The sequence below is a fragment of the Anolis sagrei genome, chromosome 6 (genome assembly GCF_037176765.1).
Source record: "Anolis sagrei isolate rAnoSag1 chromosome 6, rAnoSag1.mat, whole genome shotgun sequence".
Taxonomy (NCBI): Eukaryota; Metazoa; Chordata; class Lepidosauria; order Squamata; family Dactyloidae; genus Anolis; species Anolis sagrei.
Window position 1 is genome coordinate 117,100,555 of NC_090026.1, and position 20,918 is coordinate 117,121,472.

Sequence of the window (20,918 nt, forward strand, 5' to 3'; positions counted from 1 at the left end):
ATCCCTAGAGATTTATAAAGGTAGTTTTCATATTCATTTTCTTCACAGGATTAACAGCTGTGAAGTGTTATATAGTAAATCTTCCTCTGAGATTAGATCCATTAAAACTTCTTTGTTTCCCTTGGCTTCAGATTAAGTTATGCTGCAAAAGTGTAGATAACATTTTGACAAAGCTAGATAAGGAATAAAAATCAGATTAAACCTGACTCCATCATTTCACTTTTGAATAACAAAATGCCCTTTCTCTGGGGATGTTGCCTTAGCTGGTGAGAAATCCAAACATTAAACAATCCAGTTATATTAACTTGTTTACTATCACCTTGTGCTGGCATTTCAGTCATTTGAGGAAGCACAAAGTCGGATCTTAATATTAGTCATCCCTCAACAGTATAATCTCATCTAAAACAGGTGAACTGGGCTCACCTTGACAAATCCCAGGTACAATTACAGCCAACTGTCTGTTAATGCACAATTCTGCACCTCCAAATGCTACATCTGAATAGGTGTATTTTAAATAATTTTTCCTCTGGTTGTTACTTAAGAAGGACAGGGACAAACAGTTCTATCCAAGTATTGGTATTTATTCAGCCGTTCATGTTGTTACTGAGGTATTAGCAAGGACCACTCACAAACATACACAGTGAAGAATTGAACTCTTCTTCAGAATGAACGTTGAAATTATCAAGACTCAGTCTCCCATCTCCTCCAATGCTATATTCTGCACATTTTCTTTACATTTACGGAGATCTCATAATACACTCCACTTATAACATTGTCAAAACACATGTTCTTCATAGCATGACTTGCTGCCACCTGATGACTCCTAGTCCTCTCATTAATTACCACTCGTTCATAGCTAATTATGAAATTGTTAGCTGATCAGCTACTCCATTAAGTGGTGCCTTTTGCAGCAATCAGGAACTACATTGTAGTAGGCAGTGATTATCCAGTGTTATGATGGTCGATTTTACATTTACTATTGTTCAGCAAGCAATTATTAACATAATATCAACAGTGTTAATGACTGCCACATATACTCCTTGATAATTGTTGTTAGCTGTTGTGTGCCTTCAAGTTAATTCTAACTTATGGTGACTCTAAGATGAACTGATAGCAAGGTCCTCTTGGCAGCATTTGTTCAGGTAGGTTGCCTTTGCCTTCCTGTGAGGCTGACAGAACGTAACTGGTCCGATGTAAGGACATAGAACCTCTATGAAAATGAACCTGTAATTTTTTTACTGGAGGGAACACATCTCTATGGTCGAAGCACAGAAGCTGGCCACAGAATCACACTGGAAGATCTACAGATTCCTAAAGAAGTGTTCTCTCCAGGAATTGCTAGGTCCTCCTCTGTAATCAACTTACAGCAGAAGTTGCCAAGAGGATCTAGGGATTCCTGGAAAAAAACATTCTAATAAATTATATGAATAAGCAAATCCACAAAAGTTGAACCCAAAAATGTGGGGGAGCAACTTGGGAATCGCCAGACCAAAAATGCTGTTGAATTGCATCTCAGAACATTCCTCATCATTAGCGATGCTTGCTAGGATTCCTGAAATGAATGTCCAAGAACATGTAAAGAACTCCATTATTCTTATTCCTGCTTTAGAGCAATGGTGGAGAATGTTTGACCCTCCAAATAGTTTTTGAACTTCAACTCTCAGTAGCTTCACCCATGAGGACCAGAGATAAAGGGATTTTGAGAGTTCAAAGCCTCTGGAACAGTGGTGCTCAACCTGGGGTCTCCAGATGTTTTGGGCCTTCAACTCCCACAAATCCTAACACCTGGTAAACTGACTGGGATTTCTGGGAGTTGTGGGTCAAAAACATCAAGGGGATCCTAGATTGAGAACCACTGCTCTGGAAGGACAAAGGATTCCCAAATGCAATATAATGTAGTTGTGCAAGAAACTTCACGGTGCACATTTTTTCATCTACACCTTTTTGGGCTTTTTATGCTTATTGCCAAGTAACGGGCTTGTACATCCTATGGTTATTTTTGATTGCTGCCTCCCCCCCCCCCCCCAATACTACACCGTCTTGAGCAATACCAATGAGGAATAATGGTGTTATTTGTTCAAGTTCTATGTCAGTTTTTACACATGCAAGGATTCTTGCAAGAGGAATGTTTTAAGTTCAATAACATAACAAGTCTGGCCTCACTTGTGCTGCCTGACAAATCCAAAGCGTACAGCCCTCAAAATGCTATTGAGGACAATTTTGTAAGAATATTTCAGGAAGGATCTTAACTATGCAAGATGTTTCCATAGCAATCCCACCACTTCATTTTTGTATGAATGCAACAATCTTTGGATCACTTGTCAATCTTAACTTCAGCTTATTGTGAGTTTTATCAGTTATTTCTGTTCAGACTGTAAAGTGTTTTGTGATACAGCGAGGGCTGTTGTATTAAAATAAATTGTACTGAATCTATGTTTTGACTGGTTTCTTTAAGCAGGAAAAATCAATTTAATGTAACATTGGGGAAACAAGCCACGTGGAGGATGTTCATAACCTGTGTAGCAAGATGCAATTAAAGATTTCCTTGTAAAGAATATGGGAGGAAATGGAAGTGTACAAAACTACCTGTGAAAGAAAGCCACTTTTAAGTTATTCACTTCAAAATGTAGGACACAGACAAATCCTGTTTTCATCAGTTACTTTGGTCTTCCTTCTGTGTATGGCTAACAATGGAAGTAGGTGTTACAAAGGAAATAAAGTGACTACTAGAAATTGTAGGCTTGCACGTCATTCTCAGTTGTTTTCGGTAATGTTGAACTATTTGCACATGAATGACCTTGAGGTGGGAGTTTTCTTGCCCTGTAGTCAACAGTCATTTAACAAAACAGAGACAATTAAAATCACAGTACCATTATGTATCATGGGTTGCTGAGAGTTTTCTAGGCTGTATGGCCATGTTCCAGAAGCATTCTCTCCTGATGTTTTGCTTGCATCTGTGGCAGGCATCCTCAGAGGAAGAGAGGTCTGTTGGAAACTAGGCAAGTGTGGTTTATATATCACTGTCCAGGTTGGGAGAAAGAACTCTTGACTGTTTGAGGCAGGTGTGATTGTTGCAATTGATCACTTTGATTAGCATTGAATGGCTTTGCATTAACAGGCATTCCACAGATATATAAACCCCACTTGCCTAGTTTCCAACAGACCTCTCAAACTGAGGATGCCTGCCATAGATGCAAGCAAAACGTCAGGAGATAATGCTTCTGGAACATGGCCACACAGCCCAGAAAATTCTCAGCAATCCAGTGATTCCAGCCATGAAAGCTTTTGACAATGCATTATGTATCATGTGTTGTATATTCCAAGATGTTTCAGAAAAAAGGGGGATGAAAATGAATTAAGGCTACTACTTTCATTGGTAGCCCTGTGGTTTGTAATGTCTCATTCCACCCACCTTTAATAGAAGCTAAAACTCAGAAAAGGCTTAATCACTTTAGACTGGGAGAAAAAGATTTCTTTTCCAAATCACATCATTTAGAACTTATTGAAAATACAAATTCTGAAATTATGATGAATGGTTTAATGGCATTTTCAAATTGCAACAAAGACAAACACTGAACATTTAAAAAAACTCACAAACGATCATATCACCAGAATCTTAGTAAACAAACAAAAAAGTGGTTCTACATTGACATACAACTACAGGATTTTCTTCCACTGAGGAAGCTGGTTCTCAAAGACTTAGGCATCAAAATAAGATTCTTCAGATTTAGAAATAGTTACAGATTGTTTTCATCTGCAAAAATGATGTGCACTGTTTGAAGAACTTATGTACACAGAGAAAGAGACAGACAGACACATGTCTTTGTGATTTACCCAGTGATACAGCCATCTTTTGCAAAACCAAGTCTCAATACTGAAAATATGCAACAGACACTTTCCTTCCATGTGAAATGCAGGACATAATTAGATCAGTATTTGCACAGCAGTAGTTCGAACCCCTGTTCATTTTGACATGGAAATGAGAAAAAGTGAAGGGTGTTAACTGTTTTCACCACTACCATTCACCTATTGAAATGGGCACTTGTTGCCTCGATGCAACATTTTAGATATTGCAGTAATTTAGTAACAAGTTTGCTTTTTTAATATAAGCTATGGCCTACTGCTAAAGTCAGGATGAGTCTGTGGATATATCTTTGCTCTGAAAGACTCGTCCTTTAATAATACAAAGCGCAGAAATAGTGAATCGATCCCATATTCCTATTATTTCCCGTGCGTTTAAAAAGCTAGACCCAAAGCACATGACCTTTTTATGCCCCAGTGAGACAAGGGGCGTGCAAGCTTTTTCCTAAAAGTGTGTGTGTGCGTGTCTAAAATGTCCAAATCGTTTACTACTCTCATGCTGGACATGAATTGGGCTAAAATGTGTCCAGCTCCTTTAGCTATGGAACACAGATAAAAGTAGTGTTTTAGAGAGAGAACTATGCATGTGTGCTATGGTGCTCAAATTTATTCTTCTTCTTTTTTTTTTTTACCATTCAAACAAAAGTGTAAAACGATGAACTGGCATAGCTACTATATTTGTTTATCCTCCAGTCACTCTATGACAATAGTAACATAGAAGTACATGCCATAAAATGCAATACAACAATCTACAAATCTTGGAGCTGAAATAAATCGTGGGTCCTTTTTCCAGATACTAGTGGGGATTCTTTGTGGAGAAGAACAACTCCTCTGGTGGATTTTAATGAACTTGAAAAACATCAGTGCGTCATCAGTATATGTCTAATAAACACCCAGAGCATTGATCTCCACTTTAAATTCTACATAGCCACTTTAGCTTTGGGATCATCCAACCACCTGTCCCTAATAGATCAGGCTACTCTTAATATTATATGCTTCTTACAATAACTCTTCTGGGTTCCACATAAACTACCTCAATATTTATCATCATTCCATGGATTAGGTTGCTTCTAGGATTCTACTTTTCTCATAAAGTAGGATTCTACTGTTTACTCTCTATATAGAAGGAAACAAGAGTCTATGAAATTCATGTTGGACAGTGCTGTGGAAGACAATCTCAACTTAAAAACGGCCAAAAAAATAACAAGAAAATGTAATGCAAGGTTTTAATGGAGATTCATTTGGAAATATTTGTAACCAATCTACACTTCCACTTTGATTAACTCCAACCCTGAGATATGGACGGGCAGTTTTAAAAAGCAGTTTCTGCCTTCAGATGAAAATAAAACATCTATAGAGAAACTGTAAACACAGCCTCCACGCCTTCTCTTTTCCCAAAACTGCCTGCCAAGAAACATCCTTACAAATCAGACACCAAGCACAATGCAAGAGGAATAAAACTTATCTAGAGCTGTCCTGAATTAAATTTAAGGGAAACCTAGAAATGATGGAAACAGGGATTTCTGCCCATGTTCAAAATGCCTTATTGTGTAAGTCTTAGGCTTGACTCGATTCAACCTTGAAATTTGGTATGATTGTCTTCTACTCTTTGAGGCAGCACATCAGAATGAGACTCAAAGTGCCTTGTTAAGGTCAAACAGCAAGATTCAATGTAGCCCCACATTCATTTTTGAGGTAGCACTCTCAGTAACAATGGCCAGAATCCAGAAAAGTATGTCAGGCATGACCAAGGTCTTGGGCATACCTGATTAGATTTTTGAGGAAACATTTGTTCTGAACAGTGGTCCACTACGCCATATTATGTACTGCTTTTGAAATATAAAAGTAGCTTGCCATGGGATGGGATGTGTGTGAGGAGCACACAATATGCTTGTTAGGATATTGACCTTTGAAATTTTTTGGCTCAAAATGTAACTATGATGGGAAAGCTCCCACCAAATTTGAAATATGTTTTTCACAGATGTACTTAAAAAAATTATTCTCTCACTAAAAAAAAAAATACTTCACAAAAACGTAGTGATGTCAATCCTTCTTAGATACAACTCTCACATTCTTTAGGAAATGTCATCAGATACTTGTGGTTTATAACAGCTGCTATAAACTAAAGTGCTTATTAAGAACTTATTCAGATTGCCGTGATTGCAATATTTCATCGTTTGCCGAGATTTCAAAACATAGAGCAGTAGCTCAAACCAAATGAGAGGTAAGAATGATCCAATTAGTTCTTGAGATGTAAAGGGATATTTGAACTTGGCAACCCAGCATTCTAAGCCCAATGCAAAAACATTACTTTTCCATCCTCTTGTCTAACCATTAATCTAATTCCAGTAACTAGACTAGGTTTGGTGTTGAAATTAATACTACATTGGAGTCAAGTCAGACTTCATACAAACACAAGTAAATCTCCACCATACTTCTCAATGAAATTCACCCTTCATCTTGAAAGTTTAGCCCTATACTCTCTTTAACAACAAGGCAGATATGTAAAATGATAGGGTAAAGGCAGACTATATATTCTTCACAATAAGTACACAGAATTCACATTTAAGTCAGACATAATGCCCTACTCTTCATCTAGGCTGAATAACTTATGAACACTCATATGCTCCATAGGAAAGCCAAACATCCTTCTAGTCACCAGTAGATGCCAAGATATAAAAGTTCATACATAAGAACCTAACTTCTTTGAAAAGGTCACATGTTTCCTGTATATTTCATGCAACTGTGCACAACGTGGTAACAACTTTTGCAATACATCCCCTTTCAAGGAGCACCTTTTACAATGACAGCAGACTACGTTACAGGAAAGTCTGCACAGAAGTCTATGGCAACAAAACTGAAAAGGGAGGGGGAATACTTCCAACATCTCATTTTTCCTGAAGCAAGGCAGGGATGTTGATGTTCCAGCCAATAGCCTGGCGATCGAATCCACAAGTGAATAGATTACATAGCGGGTGGTCTTCACTCCAAGCTGAACAACAGACCATTCTTCTGTGGCCCTGTAACAACACAATGGGAAGGATCTGAATAGCTAACTATGCAAAAGGGAAGGTCATCCTTAAAGTACCCCAGGCTTAAGCCAGTCGAGGCTTTGAAGACTAGGGCCTTCAATGGACGGGAATCCAATGCAATTATTTTAAACAGGCATTCAACATATGCCAGGGATAAAGAAGAAAGAAATACACCTAGATTTTGTACATAACTGTGAAAAGGGATAGGAAGCATGCATATTTCTAACAAACAGAATTAAAACTGCTAGTACCTGTCTGTTGCTGCGAGGAAGCCGAGCTAATCGCACTCCAGACATGTCAAATAATCTAACCTGCCGGTTGTCGTGTGGAAGTGCAATGATTCTTTGACCGACACAAACATTAATCCTGCACAGAAGAGATTTTTAGAAATAGATTAGGAAGTCTGATACACGGGAATTGACAGTTGTTCAAACATAGTGAATGTGGTTTACCCAAGATCTATGTTGTACATATTTCCCATCATTGCATACAATGTGTTGTTTTTTTAAAAAAAAAAAACTTAGAAAAATGAAATCCACAATATGGTAAACACATTGTGAACATCACCACTAGGTGCACTAATGCAGTCCCTTTTGCAAGAGAGGGCCACAGTGATTATAGCTGGGCATCCAAGAACTCTCCTACATCTCTCTCCCCGAGGATCAGGGAAGCCTCTAGAGGGATAGGTAATGCAGTCTAAGGGGCTACAATCAAAGTAAAAGAAATTAGCAGCCATATGCTCAGTTTGCATTAAGTGCCTTTAAATGCACACAGGGGAGTCTTTAAAAAGAGCAGTTACATAAACATCTAGTAACTCATGACGACTCGGGAATGTGCTTGTGCAAATTCACAGAGAAACTCTAATCTGCAAGTGGTAAATAAATAAATCCAAAGAAATTCTGAAGTTTAACCAGCCTTACTGGTTTTCACTCTAAAGCACCACAGCTCGTATTTTTCTCAGACGGGCAATGCTTGAGAACCATAAATAGGCTCCAATCCAAATTCCATCCATTTCTCATCAGTAATTTGTAACTGCTCTGCACACAAAACCCTGCCTTCAACTATTTCGTTTCAGGAAAAATTAAGAGGATTGGGTACCATCCTTATGACATACCAGTACAGTTGGGAGACAAAGCAGAGCCTATTATTTGAGGGATCTCAATATATCTAATTTTATTTGCTGAGATTTTATACACAGAGAAACAGTCTCAAAAACATGGAATTCATCTAGCCTCAGCAGAACATTTTATGAACTGGAAGTCAATAAGGAAGACAGGCTCCCCAAAGTTTAGGATCTAATTATCATGAATCATGTCTGAATGTGAGTAGACCCCTCCCTCCCCCCACACACATTACAATTATGTCTTAGTATTTCTACCATTTAATCAAATGAGCTGCTCTGGCTTACCTGTTTACTGCAGAATCTGTGCGAATAGTGGCAATTGGTGACCTCATATTCTTCAAGTCCCAGACTTTCACAGTACGGTCATCACTACCGGAAACAACATTGTCTCCCACAGTGAAGACGGCCGAAGTCACAGTGCTTAAAAGGAGAAAAGGAACAGTTACCAGTAATATCTAGACTATTCTTCCACTTTGTAAAATATTACAAAAAGTAAACTAATTTAAATAAAATTATTTTAAAATTATAATAATGAAATTATATACATGAAAAGCAAATTATTTCTGACAGTACTGCATGAAGCAATCAACTCTTTATAACATACAATTTGTGCATAATTTTCACACATACTAAATAATGCAGTCCACCTTTCTTGTATGCTTATGAATATAACACAGAGAGATAATTTTAGCTGGTTTTAGCACAGCAGGTTAATCACCAGCTCCAGCTGCGGTTAATCTTGCCAACCGAAAGGTTGACAGTTCAAAGCCAGGTCAGGGTGAGCTCCTGACCTTCAGCCCAGCTCCCCCGCCCACCTAGCGGATCACCTAGTAGATGAATAGGAACCGCATTAAGTGGGGTGGCATTTTAGGCATGGCATTTCACAGGAAAGTTTACAATCAAAGAAAGCTCTTCGGCAAAAAGATGGAGTGACAGCACCCCACTGTGTCCGGAACCAAGCAGCCTCCAAAACATGCAAAATGGTGAAAAAAAGGCATAAATATACCTCTATCTGTTGTATGCCCTGTCATTGTATAATCTGCATTGAATGTTTGCTGTATGTGTGTTCTGTCTTGAGTCCCCTTCGGGGTGAGAAGGGCAAAATATAAGTACTGTAAATAAATAAATAATGCCACATGCTGGTGTAATGTAACTATTGGAGTGGTTGCAATTGGCATGGGAGAAGCTAAGAAAGCCATACTGCAAATCTCTAAGCAGCTCAGGAGTTTTCTCTCACACAGAAATGGCTTTAGCCACCATCACTAGTCCTTGCCTGGTGGCCATGTTACCTCTGTCTATGCCAGTGTAATTAAACTGGTCAACAAGATTGTGGTCAGTAGCTCAAACTTTGTTTGAAGAACGATATTTCACCCATTAAAGGAGAATAGGTGATAAGTCTTCAATAATATTGGTAACTCACTACAAGAAATAAAGTTTTTGTTTCTGAAAATGCTTCTCTTACTTGAATTACCATGTACAAATGAAGGATCAGCAGACTTAACCCCAATACCCAGAAATAAGTTAAATGTTACATCCACAGAGACAAAGAATGGTGGGGGCTTTTTTCTTTATTCTAGTCTACAAAGCCTTTAGCTTCTTTCCACCTTTGGAGTATGCTAACAAAGCACTTCTTTCCTTCCCTTGGCTCATTACAGTGTGCTTCCCAGCTCAATTTCTATGGATTGCATTTAATGACCTATCCTGCATAGCTTGGGGTCACACACATCAATTGCTCAGAATTTAGTAATTTTAATTTAAGGTGTCAAGTTGCTCCTGTCACTTCTATTGTACTGTGAGAATTTGATTTCATGTCCTATTCAGCCTACTGATTGAGATTAGTATTACCCCAAGTCACAATGGACTAGTATGTGCAAGCCCTCTTAATGTAAATTGACATCAAGTTAAAGTCTAATTAGATCCAAACAGCATTGTGTCACTGGTATGAAGTTTTTAAAGCTGCATCAAAGTGCCACTGAGCTGGTCAGAGTAATTATGTGGCTCAAACTAAAGGTCTTCACTTGAGCCTTCTGAGCCCAAGACTCAATTACATATGCCTATGCACCTGAGTGACAGCAGGGGCACAGGCAATTAAGAATGGCCACTTGATCCTTGGAAGATCTCCAAAATCACACACATTCACAGCCAGAAGAACACAGAGCATCTCAAATTATATGCTTCAGATATGGGAATACTAATGCAAGGAGAAGATTTTGCTGTTCCACAACATAGGAGCAAACATTGATTATTTCATCATGCATTTAAGTTGTTCATCTAGTTGACTAGATATAAAAAGTTGTATTTTCAAGCAATTGTTCAAAGCGCCACACTTTTGAACTTATTCAAGAACACTTTTCATTGCTTAAAATTGTACTACAACCTATATCCCAAATGTATACCAAGAGTCACATGTTAGAAGGCATTTTTAAGACAGAAAATGCAATGAATTAACTCTTCAGTAGTTGAACCCTTCTACGTGTTATCTTAAAAACCACGCTCTTGCACTCCTGATGCAAATTTCTCACAGTAACAAAATAAAACATATAAAATTGACTTCTGATGGTTCACCTGTGTGCTCCAAGTGCCTAAACTCTCTTTGTTTCCTACATCTTCTACAGATTGTCCTTTTTAGCAGATATGCCAAAGATGAGCCCAAAGCCACATAAAATGAGTATTTATTTTCTTACTACTACTTATATCTCACTCTTTTTCTCCATAAGGAGACTAAAAAATGACCATTAAGATCTCTCCATCCATGTTAGATGCCCTTGTCTATTCCCAGCTCCATTACCTATTTTTCCTTTTAAATTGATTGTATATAAGAAAACTAATAAATACTATTTAAAATTTTAAAAATCCATGTCAGTAGGATTTACTGTACAAATTTGCTAATTTCACTCTGTCCAGGCAGTCTTCAAGTAACAAATTAGATAGGTTCTGTAGGTTTGTTCTTAAGCTGAATTTATATGTAAGTCAGAACAGGTACATTTTTAAATGTAACTATAATAATAATAATAATAATAACTTTATTTTTGTACCTCACCTCCATCTCCCCAAAGGGACTCAGGGCGGCTTACATGGAGACAAGCCCAATCAACATAGTTAAATATAGCACATTAAAATAAATAAACAATAGGATAAAACAGAATAAAACCAACATTACAGCAAAATATAAAAACAAACATCAACAACCAATGAAATTCCAATAATAATCAGTTTCTGGGCACAGGTGGACGGACTGGTGCAAATCAATTGTAAGGCTAGGTCTGATGGATGAAGTGCGTAAGTCAATTGGCAACAGCAAGAATAGAGGGCAATGTGAGATACAGCAATGTGAGATAACTCCAGCAATAACACACACACATATATCGGCCGTCTGGTGGCGCAGCAGGTTAAACCACTGAGCTGCTGAACTTGCTGACTGAAAAGTTGGCAGTTTGAATCTGGGAAGGGGTGAGCTCCCGCTGTTAGGCCCAGCTTCTGCCAACATAGCAGTTTGAAAACATGCCGATGTGAGTTCTGCTTCTGCAGGAAGATAACAGCGTGCCATATAGTCATGCTGGCCATATGACCTTGGAGGTGTCTATGGACAACGCCGGCTCTTTGGCCTAGAAATGGAGATGAGCACCATCCCCTAGAGTAGGAGCCAACTAGACTTAATGTCAAGGGGAATCCTTTACCTTTACCTTTATTTTTATACATTTTGAAAAATTTGGCTTGTTGTGGAAACAAGGATTGGTGCTAAGGGTTCATTGGAGACAACTTTTCCACATGATAACTCTTTCAGGAGTGAATTTCTTTTCTGAGAGATAGGTTTCTCTCACTTCCTGTTGTCTCACCCCCGTTCTTAACTGAGTCATTTCTAAGTCAGATGCTTATAACTCAGGGACTGCCTGTACTTTACTTCTTCTAAACAATACTTTGTTTCACACTGTTTATTGTCGAATTAAATCCTTGTAAACTATTTCCTTCATTTTATAACAAAAATACAAGTACACGTTTGTAAATGTTAAAACCAGCTTTGAGAATGTGACAGGATAGAAAAAATTTGCACTGGAGTGGAAGTGGGGAGGCGACACATTGCCAAGCAGCAGAAATAGTAAACACAGTGATACAATATAAAAATAGCATTTCCCACAGTGCAGACAATGCCAAGATCCACAAAAAAGAACACAAAAAGAGACAAAGATAAGGAAACTGTTTCACTATTCCAGAAAAGGTTTTAAAAAGTAACAGAGAAGGCAGTAATAACCCTCTTCATACCACAGGGAAAAGAAAGAGACATGGGGTAGTTCAAAAGGAAACTATTCAAAGGAAAATTACACATTAATGCCCCAAACAAGAACAATAACAAGATAATAAAATCAGCTGAACTTGCAAAAGAGCAATGTATCATTCAAACTGCATAACCTTAGGGTTTCTGCAAAGACAGACAAAACCTTTTTGTCTTTTCAAGACATCAGATCCTATCATATCTTAGAAGCTAAACAGGTTCAAATCTGATTAGTACTTGTATGGAAGACCTCCAAAGAACACCAGATGCTGTAAGTTATATTTCAGAGGAACAGAATAGCAAACAACCTTGTCCTGTGGAATTTAAGGGATGTCATGTCAATACATGACTTGAAGGCACACATATACACTTTGCCCTATGGACAGAATGGGACTGTTTGCATTGTATTACAAAATTGCTACACATTGAGTTTGGGGGAAAACCTTGCAGAGGAACAGGGTCAACATCTGGTCCAATTCTAGACTAAAGCTAAAAACAAATAGCCAAAAGTTTGGGTCTTGGATCAATCCATACAAAATCAGAAAATAGAGAGCAGTCAGAGCAGAAATATAGGTAACCACACAACTGTATACTATATTCCTATTTAAACATTAATAATTATGTCTACCCTTATATCTAGGCATACACAACTAGTATATACCCCTGCAGCACTCTGCTGGTTGTGAGGCATATAGAGTAGCAGCAGTTGTGGCAGGACCATGAAGGATCTCTCCAGCTTCATGTCACAATGTGTCTGACAATCAAGTGAGAACTGTAGTTGTTACACCCAAACTGTCCAATCTGCAATGCCTCAGAACCCATCAGTAGGGACACTGCCTGGTTTAAGAAGCAGCCTTTTTGTAGGGATGGTGGTGTCAAGGGTACCTACAATGATAGACCTTCATCATGTGGTTTGCATGGGCAAACTAAGGCCAGGGGCCAGATGCAGCCCCCTAGGTGCTTACCTCAGGCCCTCCTCATTTTCCCTGTCCTCTTGGCAGAAGGACACAGCGGCCCACCGTGTCCTTATTCCAAAAAGATGGGGGAGGAAGGCACGTAAGAGCTGAGAACCCTCCAAAACGCTCTCATCCCCCATGTGTCTCACCCTCCTCCCAGCATAAGGACAGTGCAAGCGGCCTGATCCTTATGCCAGGAGGATGGCTTGAGGTAGGCATGCAGCGGCTGAGAGCCCCTCAGAGCACTCTCAGCCGCCTCGTGTCTTGTTCTCCTCCTGGCGTAATGCCAACAGGACTGCCCAAGGATTGGGGGAAGAGGATCAGAACAGTTGCCATGTGTCCTGCCTTCCTCCCAGCATAAGGGTGGGGTGCGCAGTTTAGTCCTTATGCTGGGAGGACAATCTGAGGATGACCGGGGCCCTGCCCTGCCCTCTCCTGGCCCTGCCCTATCCTACCCCGGTCTTCCCAGATGGGCCCGCAATGCAGACCCAAGGCAAAAACAGTTTGTCCATGCCTGATCTAGCTAAATTTGTTGATGGATGTTCCTGGCCAACATTTCTATTCTACTCATACAGACACTGGACAATGTCCATGAAAAGGACACTTATTGTCCAGTCTCCATTGTGTTTCCTTGCTGGTCAATGACCGAAATAAATGATTTGATTTGATTTGGAGACAGAGTAGTAAAATCCATTGCCTCTCCACCAGTCCTCCTATGCTCTGTGTGCACTTCGGCAATGGTATCTATATAAAAAAAACCAGTTCCACAAAGTTCAGGAATTTTTACACACACTTTTAACTTGTACTAGTGTCCAAGTGAGCAAGATGCATCCCTTGAATTGGGGGAATTCCTTTTTTATATGAAATATAATGTAACTTTCAATCTATTTAATCTGTACTTTGCTGATATTGGAGTATAGCATTGCTGCTACAACAAGCAAAACCACGAGACCAACATTTTAACTTACAATTTCAATTGAGGCTTGAGTTCAATCTTAATGGAAAATAAGGGGTTAAGCAGAACATTTGGTTAATGTAGTAGCTTCTTACACAGAGGCTTAATGGCAAAACAGATACTGGCCAAAGCTCGAATTGTGCTGAACCTGGAACGTTTAAATAAGAAACTTGGAAAAAGGATAAACATTTCCCCCACTTTTCTGTCATTTGATGCCAGGTTCTCTAGCAACTGTGGCCAGCTTAAAACTGTGGTTAATATCCTTTTGGCTAAATTAATGAAAACTGTCAACAAAAGATCATTAGACACAGTGTTAACGGAATGCTAAAAGACATTAGCTTTTAATAACTCAGAATGGATGATAGGTATCTTTGGACATTAAAAATATATATTGGCAAAGAGACAGTACTCCTATGACACCCTTAAACTGTGGGTCCTCCACAAGGAGTCTGGTGTGCTACTACCATTCTGTAGAAAAACTTCAGGCTCTGCCAAGGCCCTGCAAAACTCATTTATCTTGTCGTAGCGAGCAGCCGAGCATGTACTTCCAGCTGACAGAGTGGCACTTTCTCACCACACACCACTGCCTGATCTGGAACATTCTGCTCCCTCCGTGGGTCTCAATCAACAGAAATACTGTAATGCTAGCACTCCTCATTAGGACTAACAGCTGTCTCCCCAGTCACACAGAGACACAAAACTGTTTTGCATAACAATCTGCTGAAATTTCACACTCATGGGGGAAAAAATATGATGCAGAAAATGCTGGACCATGAAATGCTGATGCGGTGTGCTGCTTGGAGCGGCTTCAAAAAAAATTAACACTGCAGTGCCCATTTACTCACATGGCATGATATTGCAGGGAGAGTTGTGTGCGGGCGGGGACACAAGGACAAATTCAAAACATTTTGGAAAAAGGTGTGTTTATTATTGAAACTGTAATATGAGTTTTAATTTGCATGCTGCTTTGAGAGCCCTTTTCAGGCTGAAATGCGACTCATAAATGTTATAAACAAACCTGTCTCATTTTTGAGGAGAAAGGCAGGCTATAAATCTAATAATAAAAACAAAACATATGTTTCTTACTGAACCCTAGAATGTAGAGCAGTGGTTCCCAAACTTTTATTGATCAGGGACCAATTTGACCAGGGACCAATTTGACCAGGGACCACTCTCCAACATTAATACCAAAAGAGTTAAGGATCGGTTTTTGGTCAATGAGATTCTGTTTGGTTATTTGAGGTGCTGATTCAGAAAACTGTATTGGGCAGACCACATCAGATCTAGTTTCTGATACAGAACATATGGCATCCAGTAGTCACTATCTGCTTGCCCACAGAAAACCCTATTGAATAAGCCTCAGCGCTATAAGAGGATTTTGTAAGGCCAGTCTCTCGTAGCAACAGTGTAGTAATAATGGTGAGGCCACTGACCATATTTTACTTCTTGAGGACCACTGGTGATCCATGGACCCCAGGTTGGGAACCACTGATGTAGACGGAAATATGTCCTATTTAGACTTTAGTTCAAGTAAATAAATATAACTTCTCTTAAAACAAATCACTGCATGATGTCATCCTTGCTGATAAAATAGGGAATGGCAGATAAAATGTCTTCTGAGAAGTATTTTAAGCAACAGTTAAAATGTAGAAAGAGCCAAGGCTCTTAAAGCCTCATTCTCTTTACTGCGCTACTATATGATAAAGAGCGAGCAACTGTCCAGCGAATGAACTCAGACATCAACTCTGCTAAAATAAAAAACACTCTTCACAAAGCAGCCAAACCAAAATCGCCAACTCATTCCAAATAGAATGTAGTAAGACAGGATGGTGTTACTATTTTCAAACAAAAAAAAAAAATTCAAAGCATATCTATATGTAAATGCCCAATATTCAAAAACTGGCTGCTTGTATACCTATAATGGTATCCAGACAAGTTGCTATTATTGCAGAAATAACTTTCCTTAAATTATATGCTGCATTTAATTTTAAAGAAATCTTTCTCTCAGACAAGTCAATCAATCTCAAAGAGCTGCAATCTTACTTATGTGCACCAAAAAGTTAATGGAACGGCCACTGAAGTAAATATTCAAGACCAAGGCCATAGTTTTGAACTTTACTACAAGCTTCTGAACTTGAAATTAATGTGAAAATCTTGCTGCCTCTTTTATAACAAAACTGATGTTCACAGCAACCAAGCTCTGATCCTTTTAAGTCCTTCCTTAGGATATTTCTTCAAACATATATTTTAAAAAACAATTACTCTGATATTTTTACGCTTCACTCTAGCTAAGAATACAGACCATCGGTGGCTAATAGACATGACAGTCACACACTACCTCTAGGAGCAGAGTAGTACTGCATTCATGATCTGTTTGTAAAGCGTAGTCAGGGTTTGGGAACAGAGATTTGGACGACACAGGAGTTTGGTTTAATCTCCTTTTGTTCTCACACATAACTGAACTTACTTAATCTTGATTTTAAAAACTCTGATTTATTGGAAGTTTGTCTTATCACTTACTATCCAACATTGTTTTGAGGCTCACTTCCATATCTCAGTTCGAAACTAATATAGACATTGATAGCATATTAAAATCTGCTACCATCACCTTCTTGCATCAAGAAGTACTATGTCATGAAAGCAAATATTTTATAGCTGTGCTAACTCCTCCTTCCTCCTTTTTTTTACAGTGTCCTGTTTTAAGCCAAGACACTGCAAACATTTAGTGAAACATATTCATACTGCACAACCATTTCAACACATCTTATACTAATGTGTTTTATAGTCTCACTGGCTAAGTTTGTCATTTTTGTATGGAATCCCTATATGCCTGGATGTAAAAGACAGTATATTTTCAGGTTGAAACATAGAATTAAGGTGCCATCTGGTGGAAGTTATTATTATATGCATCTCATTTTTAAAGAAAGTCAGCTGCAAAAATATGGCATTTAGAAGTTAAGATGGTCTATCATTAAACAACAATTTTCCCTTACCTTCCCTATCTTTCAGAACTAAGAGTGAAACACAGTTTCACAGATAATAAAAAGTGGCTTATTATTTGAAACATAAACATATTTTATTACTAAAAATGCAAACAGATATTAAAATGCTCACAAAATCATTTAAATGGCCCCCAAAGAATTGTAAAAGGAAAAACAACTAGCACACCAACAGTGTTTTTACACTGATTTGGGGCTTTGAAATTATGGTCAGGTGAAGTTTTTGCTACATAGAATCTGTAACAAATATGCCTTAGAACTTTTAGGCAACCAGAGATGTCATCTTAAAGACTAAAAAGTATTTTATAGTACTATACAAGGTTTTGCGAATTAGAAATGACTATACCTTAACTTTCTTTTATCTGGCAATGACTAAATTTTTACTTTGGGGTGGCAATGTAGAAAAGAAATTCCTGAGAAATACAAACAACCGCTATAAAAAAAATCCATATGGCAGCATCTTTAGCACAATTATGCCAACACAGTTCCCCCTTGAAGTCCTAGAAAATATTTTTCACTTACTCTGTATGGCCCTGAAAGACATTCACAGAATGGATAGAAGGATCTCTGAAATCCCAAAGACGGAAGGTTGTGTCGCGTGATGAGGTCACCACAAGACGCTGGGTGGGATGCGTGCAACAATGTGTAAGTTCTTGATCATGCCCTACAACCACAGATGAAAACATTAAGGCACTGAGAATGCAAGACATTTCATTTTCACAAACACTGGGGATGAAAAACATCAGAGACACAATAATTATGTTTTGATGACAACCAAAATGACCCAGGAAAGAAGGACCCATTTCAAAATGCATCAGTATTTCCTCCCAGAGCCACTTGTGTATTATAATACCTATCCCAGACTATTTGTTAGTATTTCCAGCAAAGTACAGGCTATTCCATTCAACTTTTTTATCATGTCAGAAATGATTTGAGAACATACTGCAAGACGCTTCTGGTGTGAAAGAGTTGGCCGTCTACAGAGACATTGCCCAGGGGGCGCCCGGGTGTGTTACCGTCCTGCTGGGAGGCTTCTCTCATGTCCCTGCAAGCTAGAGCTGACAGATGAGAGCTCACCCTGAACCAGCAACCTTTGGGTCAGCAATCCAACCTTCAGGTAAGCAGTTTGCATCACCACGGCTCTTCCATTCAACTGAAAACATGTATTTTAAAAATGGATATAGCTAACTCTCCACCCAACCTGTTGGTGGATTCAAATTTTTCTACAAAATTTTCCTTGAGAATGAAAAAGAAAAAAAAAGAAAAAAAAGAAAAAAAAGATGACAGGCTTGACTCCTGTTCTGAAGATGATACATGCCATGACACTCTGATTTGTGTGAATTGGGGTCTTATATAATAAGCAAACTTCTTAAGTTTCAACAGGCCTTTGGGGAAGTGACCACTTACAGGCAAATAATTATTTATAATGCCATACTATCCATGTTTGACAAATTTCAATCCTAAAGCTGTGACTGGAAATTTTAGAGAAATTTACCAGTTGTGTGTATGTTCTTCTGTTGACCAGGATTTTCCAATATGGTGGTCTCCAGATATTTTGTATTTCAATTCTTACCAGCCCTAACCAGCATCAACAATGACAACAAGTCCTGGGACATGTAGTAAAAAGTATCTAAAGAGAGAATTATTCTGGAGAACAGAGTTATACCAGATGTCCACCCATTCAACTAGGCCAACAAAGGCTGAGGATCATGCTTAGGACTCTAAAACTGTACATTTCAAAATCTAAGTGTCATCGAGTTCAGAGATGGGCAACCTCTAGCAGATAGGGCAGTGACCACTACAGCAAAATCATTAGAAATTTGGTGACAAAATAATATGGTTTGAAACAAGGCATACAAATCATGCTTTTCAAAGGATGCAAAAGGGATGCAGGCTGCATTCATCTTAAGGACTGAACTTCTTCAAATACGAGTAAGTTGATGAAAAAGTTAGGATGCCTCCATGTTCAAAAGGGAGGATCCACACTAAAAATGACCATAGTCAGAAGCAATCAGCTAAGCACTGAATATGAACCAAGCAACTCACAAGGTGAATAATGACCATTACTGTTCTGCAAACTCTAAAAGGAAGTTTTGAAAACAGAATAGAATAGTGGTGTTTCAAAGCATATTTTAAACCAAAGCCAAGTTTTTGTAAACCACATTCCACAGAACTTTTCATTAGGATGATACAAATCAGACATTGTTATTGCTATCATGTCACTGCTACTGGAATTTTTAAAAAAAACTACGGTTCCTTTATCTCAGCCATTTTGTTTTTATGATGTTGTTATGACTGTGTTGTTTTTATTTTGTTTATTGATTTTAACTGTATCTCTGTTTTTAACTTGTAATTTTTGGACTTCTCTCTTGTAAGCCACCTGAGTCCTCTTTTGGGAGATGGTTGGCAGGGTATAATAATAATGATGATGATGATGATGATGATAGTATATTTAATAAGTTTTTATGTTTATATTAGAAAGTGGTCAGGAAAATTTTATATCTCCCTGCTATTTGTAGATACTAATTCAGCTACAACCTACAATGTTGCAAAGTTTTGTGCAACAGCATACAAAATCCTGCAGGAAATGACTGGTCCCAAAAGTTAACTGTGTATCCAGCAATGATCTTCCTTGATTCTATAATTTGCTGATAGACTTGTGCATTGTATTTTTTTATCCTATTTCCCCTTCTGCTCCCTCACCCTTATTGTGCTTTAGTATTTATATTTTAAATGTACTAAACATACCAAGTTCATATGAAACTGTGACTTTTATTTCCTGTGCTCGTCTATGACCAAAATAAATGATTTGATTTGAAAGTGCTTATTGTACTTTTAAAAGTTGCATATTATTTGATGTCACAGCCTATGGCTGGTACAATAAACAATTCATTGTACTATACTATAGCAAATGGAAATCCTTTTACATTCTATGAAAAGCTAATATGCACTAAGCTTCTGCAGTTAGTATATAAAAATACCTAATCATCAAAACTGAACACTTCCATAGACTATGTGTGTAAGCTTTGTTTTGTTTGTCAACAAAAGACATTACTTTAAACGTTATATAGGTATTTATTCTTGGCCCTTCATATTTGCAGGTTTGAACTGATTATTCACAAATTTGATTAAATTGTTCTCTCTAGGAATCTCTAGGTTCTCCATTGAGATCTTGTGGATTCTAGGGATTCCTTAAGGAATGTCCTCTAAGTCAAACAAAAACAGCAATGTTTAAATATGCATTTCTTCACTTTCATGGGTATCTTTTCCCTCTAATCCCAGCAAATGTGGAGGGTTGGCTGCATTTTGCAGGAGTCAAATACAAAAATTGCCTTAAAATACAAAGTTTTATCTATATCTGTTTTATCTTTTGTAAGCTGAGTCCCAGGGCTGGGGAAAGGGCAGGAGATTTTAAGACAAGAACAAAGTTTCCATTTAAAGAGATACCTGTCAGAGAGTGCACAAGTTCAGATGTCTCCACATCATATAAATTTGCCGTCCTGTCCCATGAAGCTGTCACAGCCTGCTTTCCTCCGACCAGCCAATCTGCTGCAATGACGACACCTTGATGGCTTTTCAGTGAGGTTAAAGAAGTCCGGATAGTGGGGCAATCTCCACAACCATCTCCATCTCCATCTGGTTCATCTTTATCAGAGAATTCAACTTCATCTTCTCCAGACATTTGCTGTTAATTTTGAGAATATATATTATATGTTAAATAT

The 20,918-nt window shown here is 38.3% G+C and overlaps 1 protein-coding gene across 7 annotated transcripts in view; it reads right to left on the reverse strand.

The window, feature by feature from the left end:
* Window positions 1–3,523: 3,523 nt before the first annotated feature.
* WDR37 (WD repeat domain 37) overlaps window positions 3,524–20,918 on the reverse strand; it is a 49,092-nt gene continuing 31,697 nt past the window's right edge. For all 7 annotated transcript variants that reach the window (XM_067470366.1, XM_067470368.1, XM_060782545.2 and 4 more), the window contains 5 exons: window positions 20,644–20,881; window positions 17,719–17,860; window positions 8,302–8,436; window positions 7,145–7,259; window positions 3,524–6,881 (listed from right to left, as the gene is read on the reverse strand). In XM_067470366.1, the coding sequence (XP_067326467.1) occupies window positions 6,750–6,881; window positions 7,145–7,259; window positions 8,302–8,436; window positions 17,719–17,860; window positions 20,644–20,881 (762 nt within the window). In that variant the 3' untranslated portion in view covers window positions 3,524–6,749. The remainder of the gene's footprint in view (window positions 6,882–7,144; window positions 7,260–8,301; window positions 8,437–17,718; window positions 17,861–20,643; window positions 20,882–20,918) is intronic.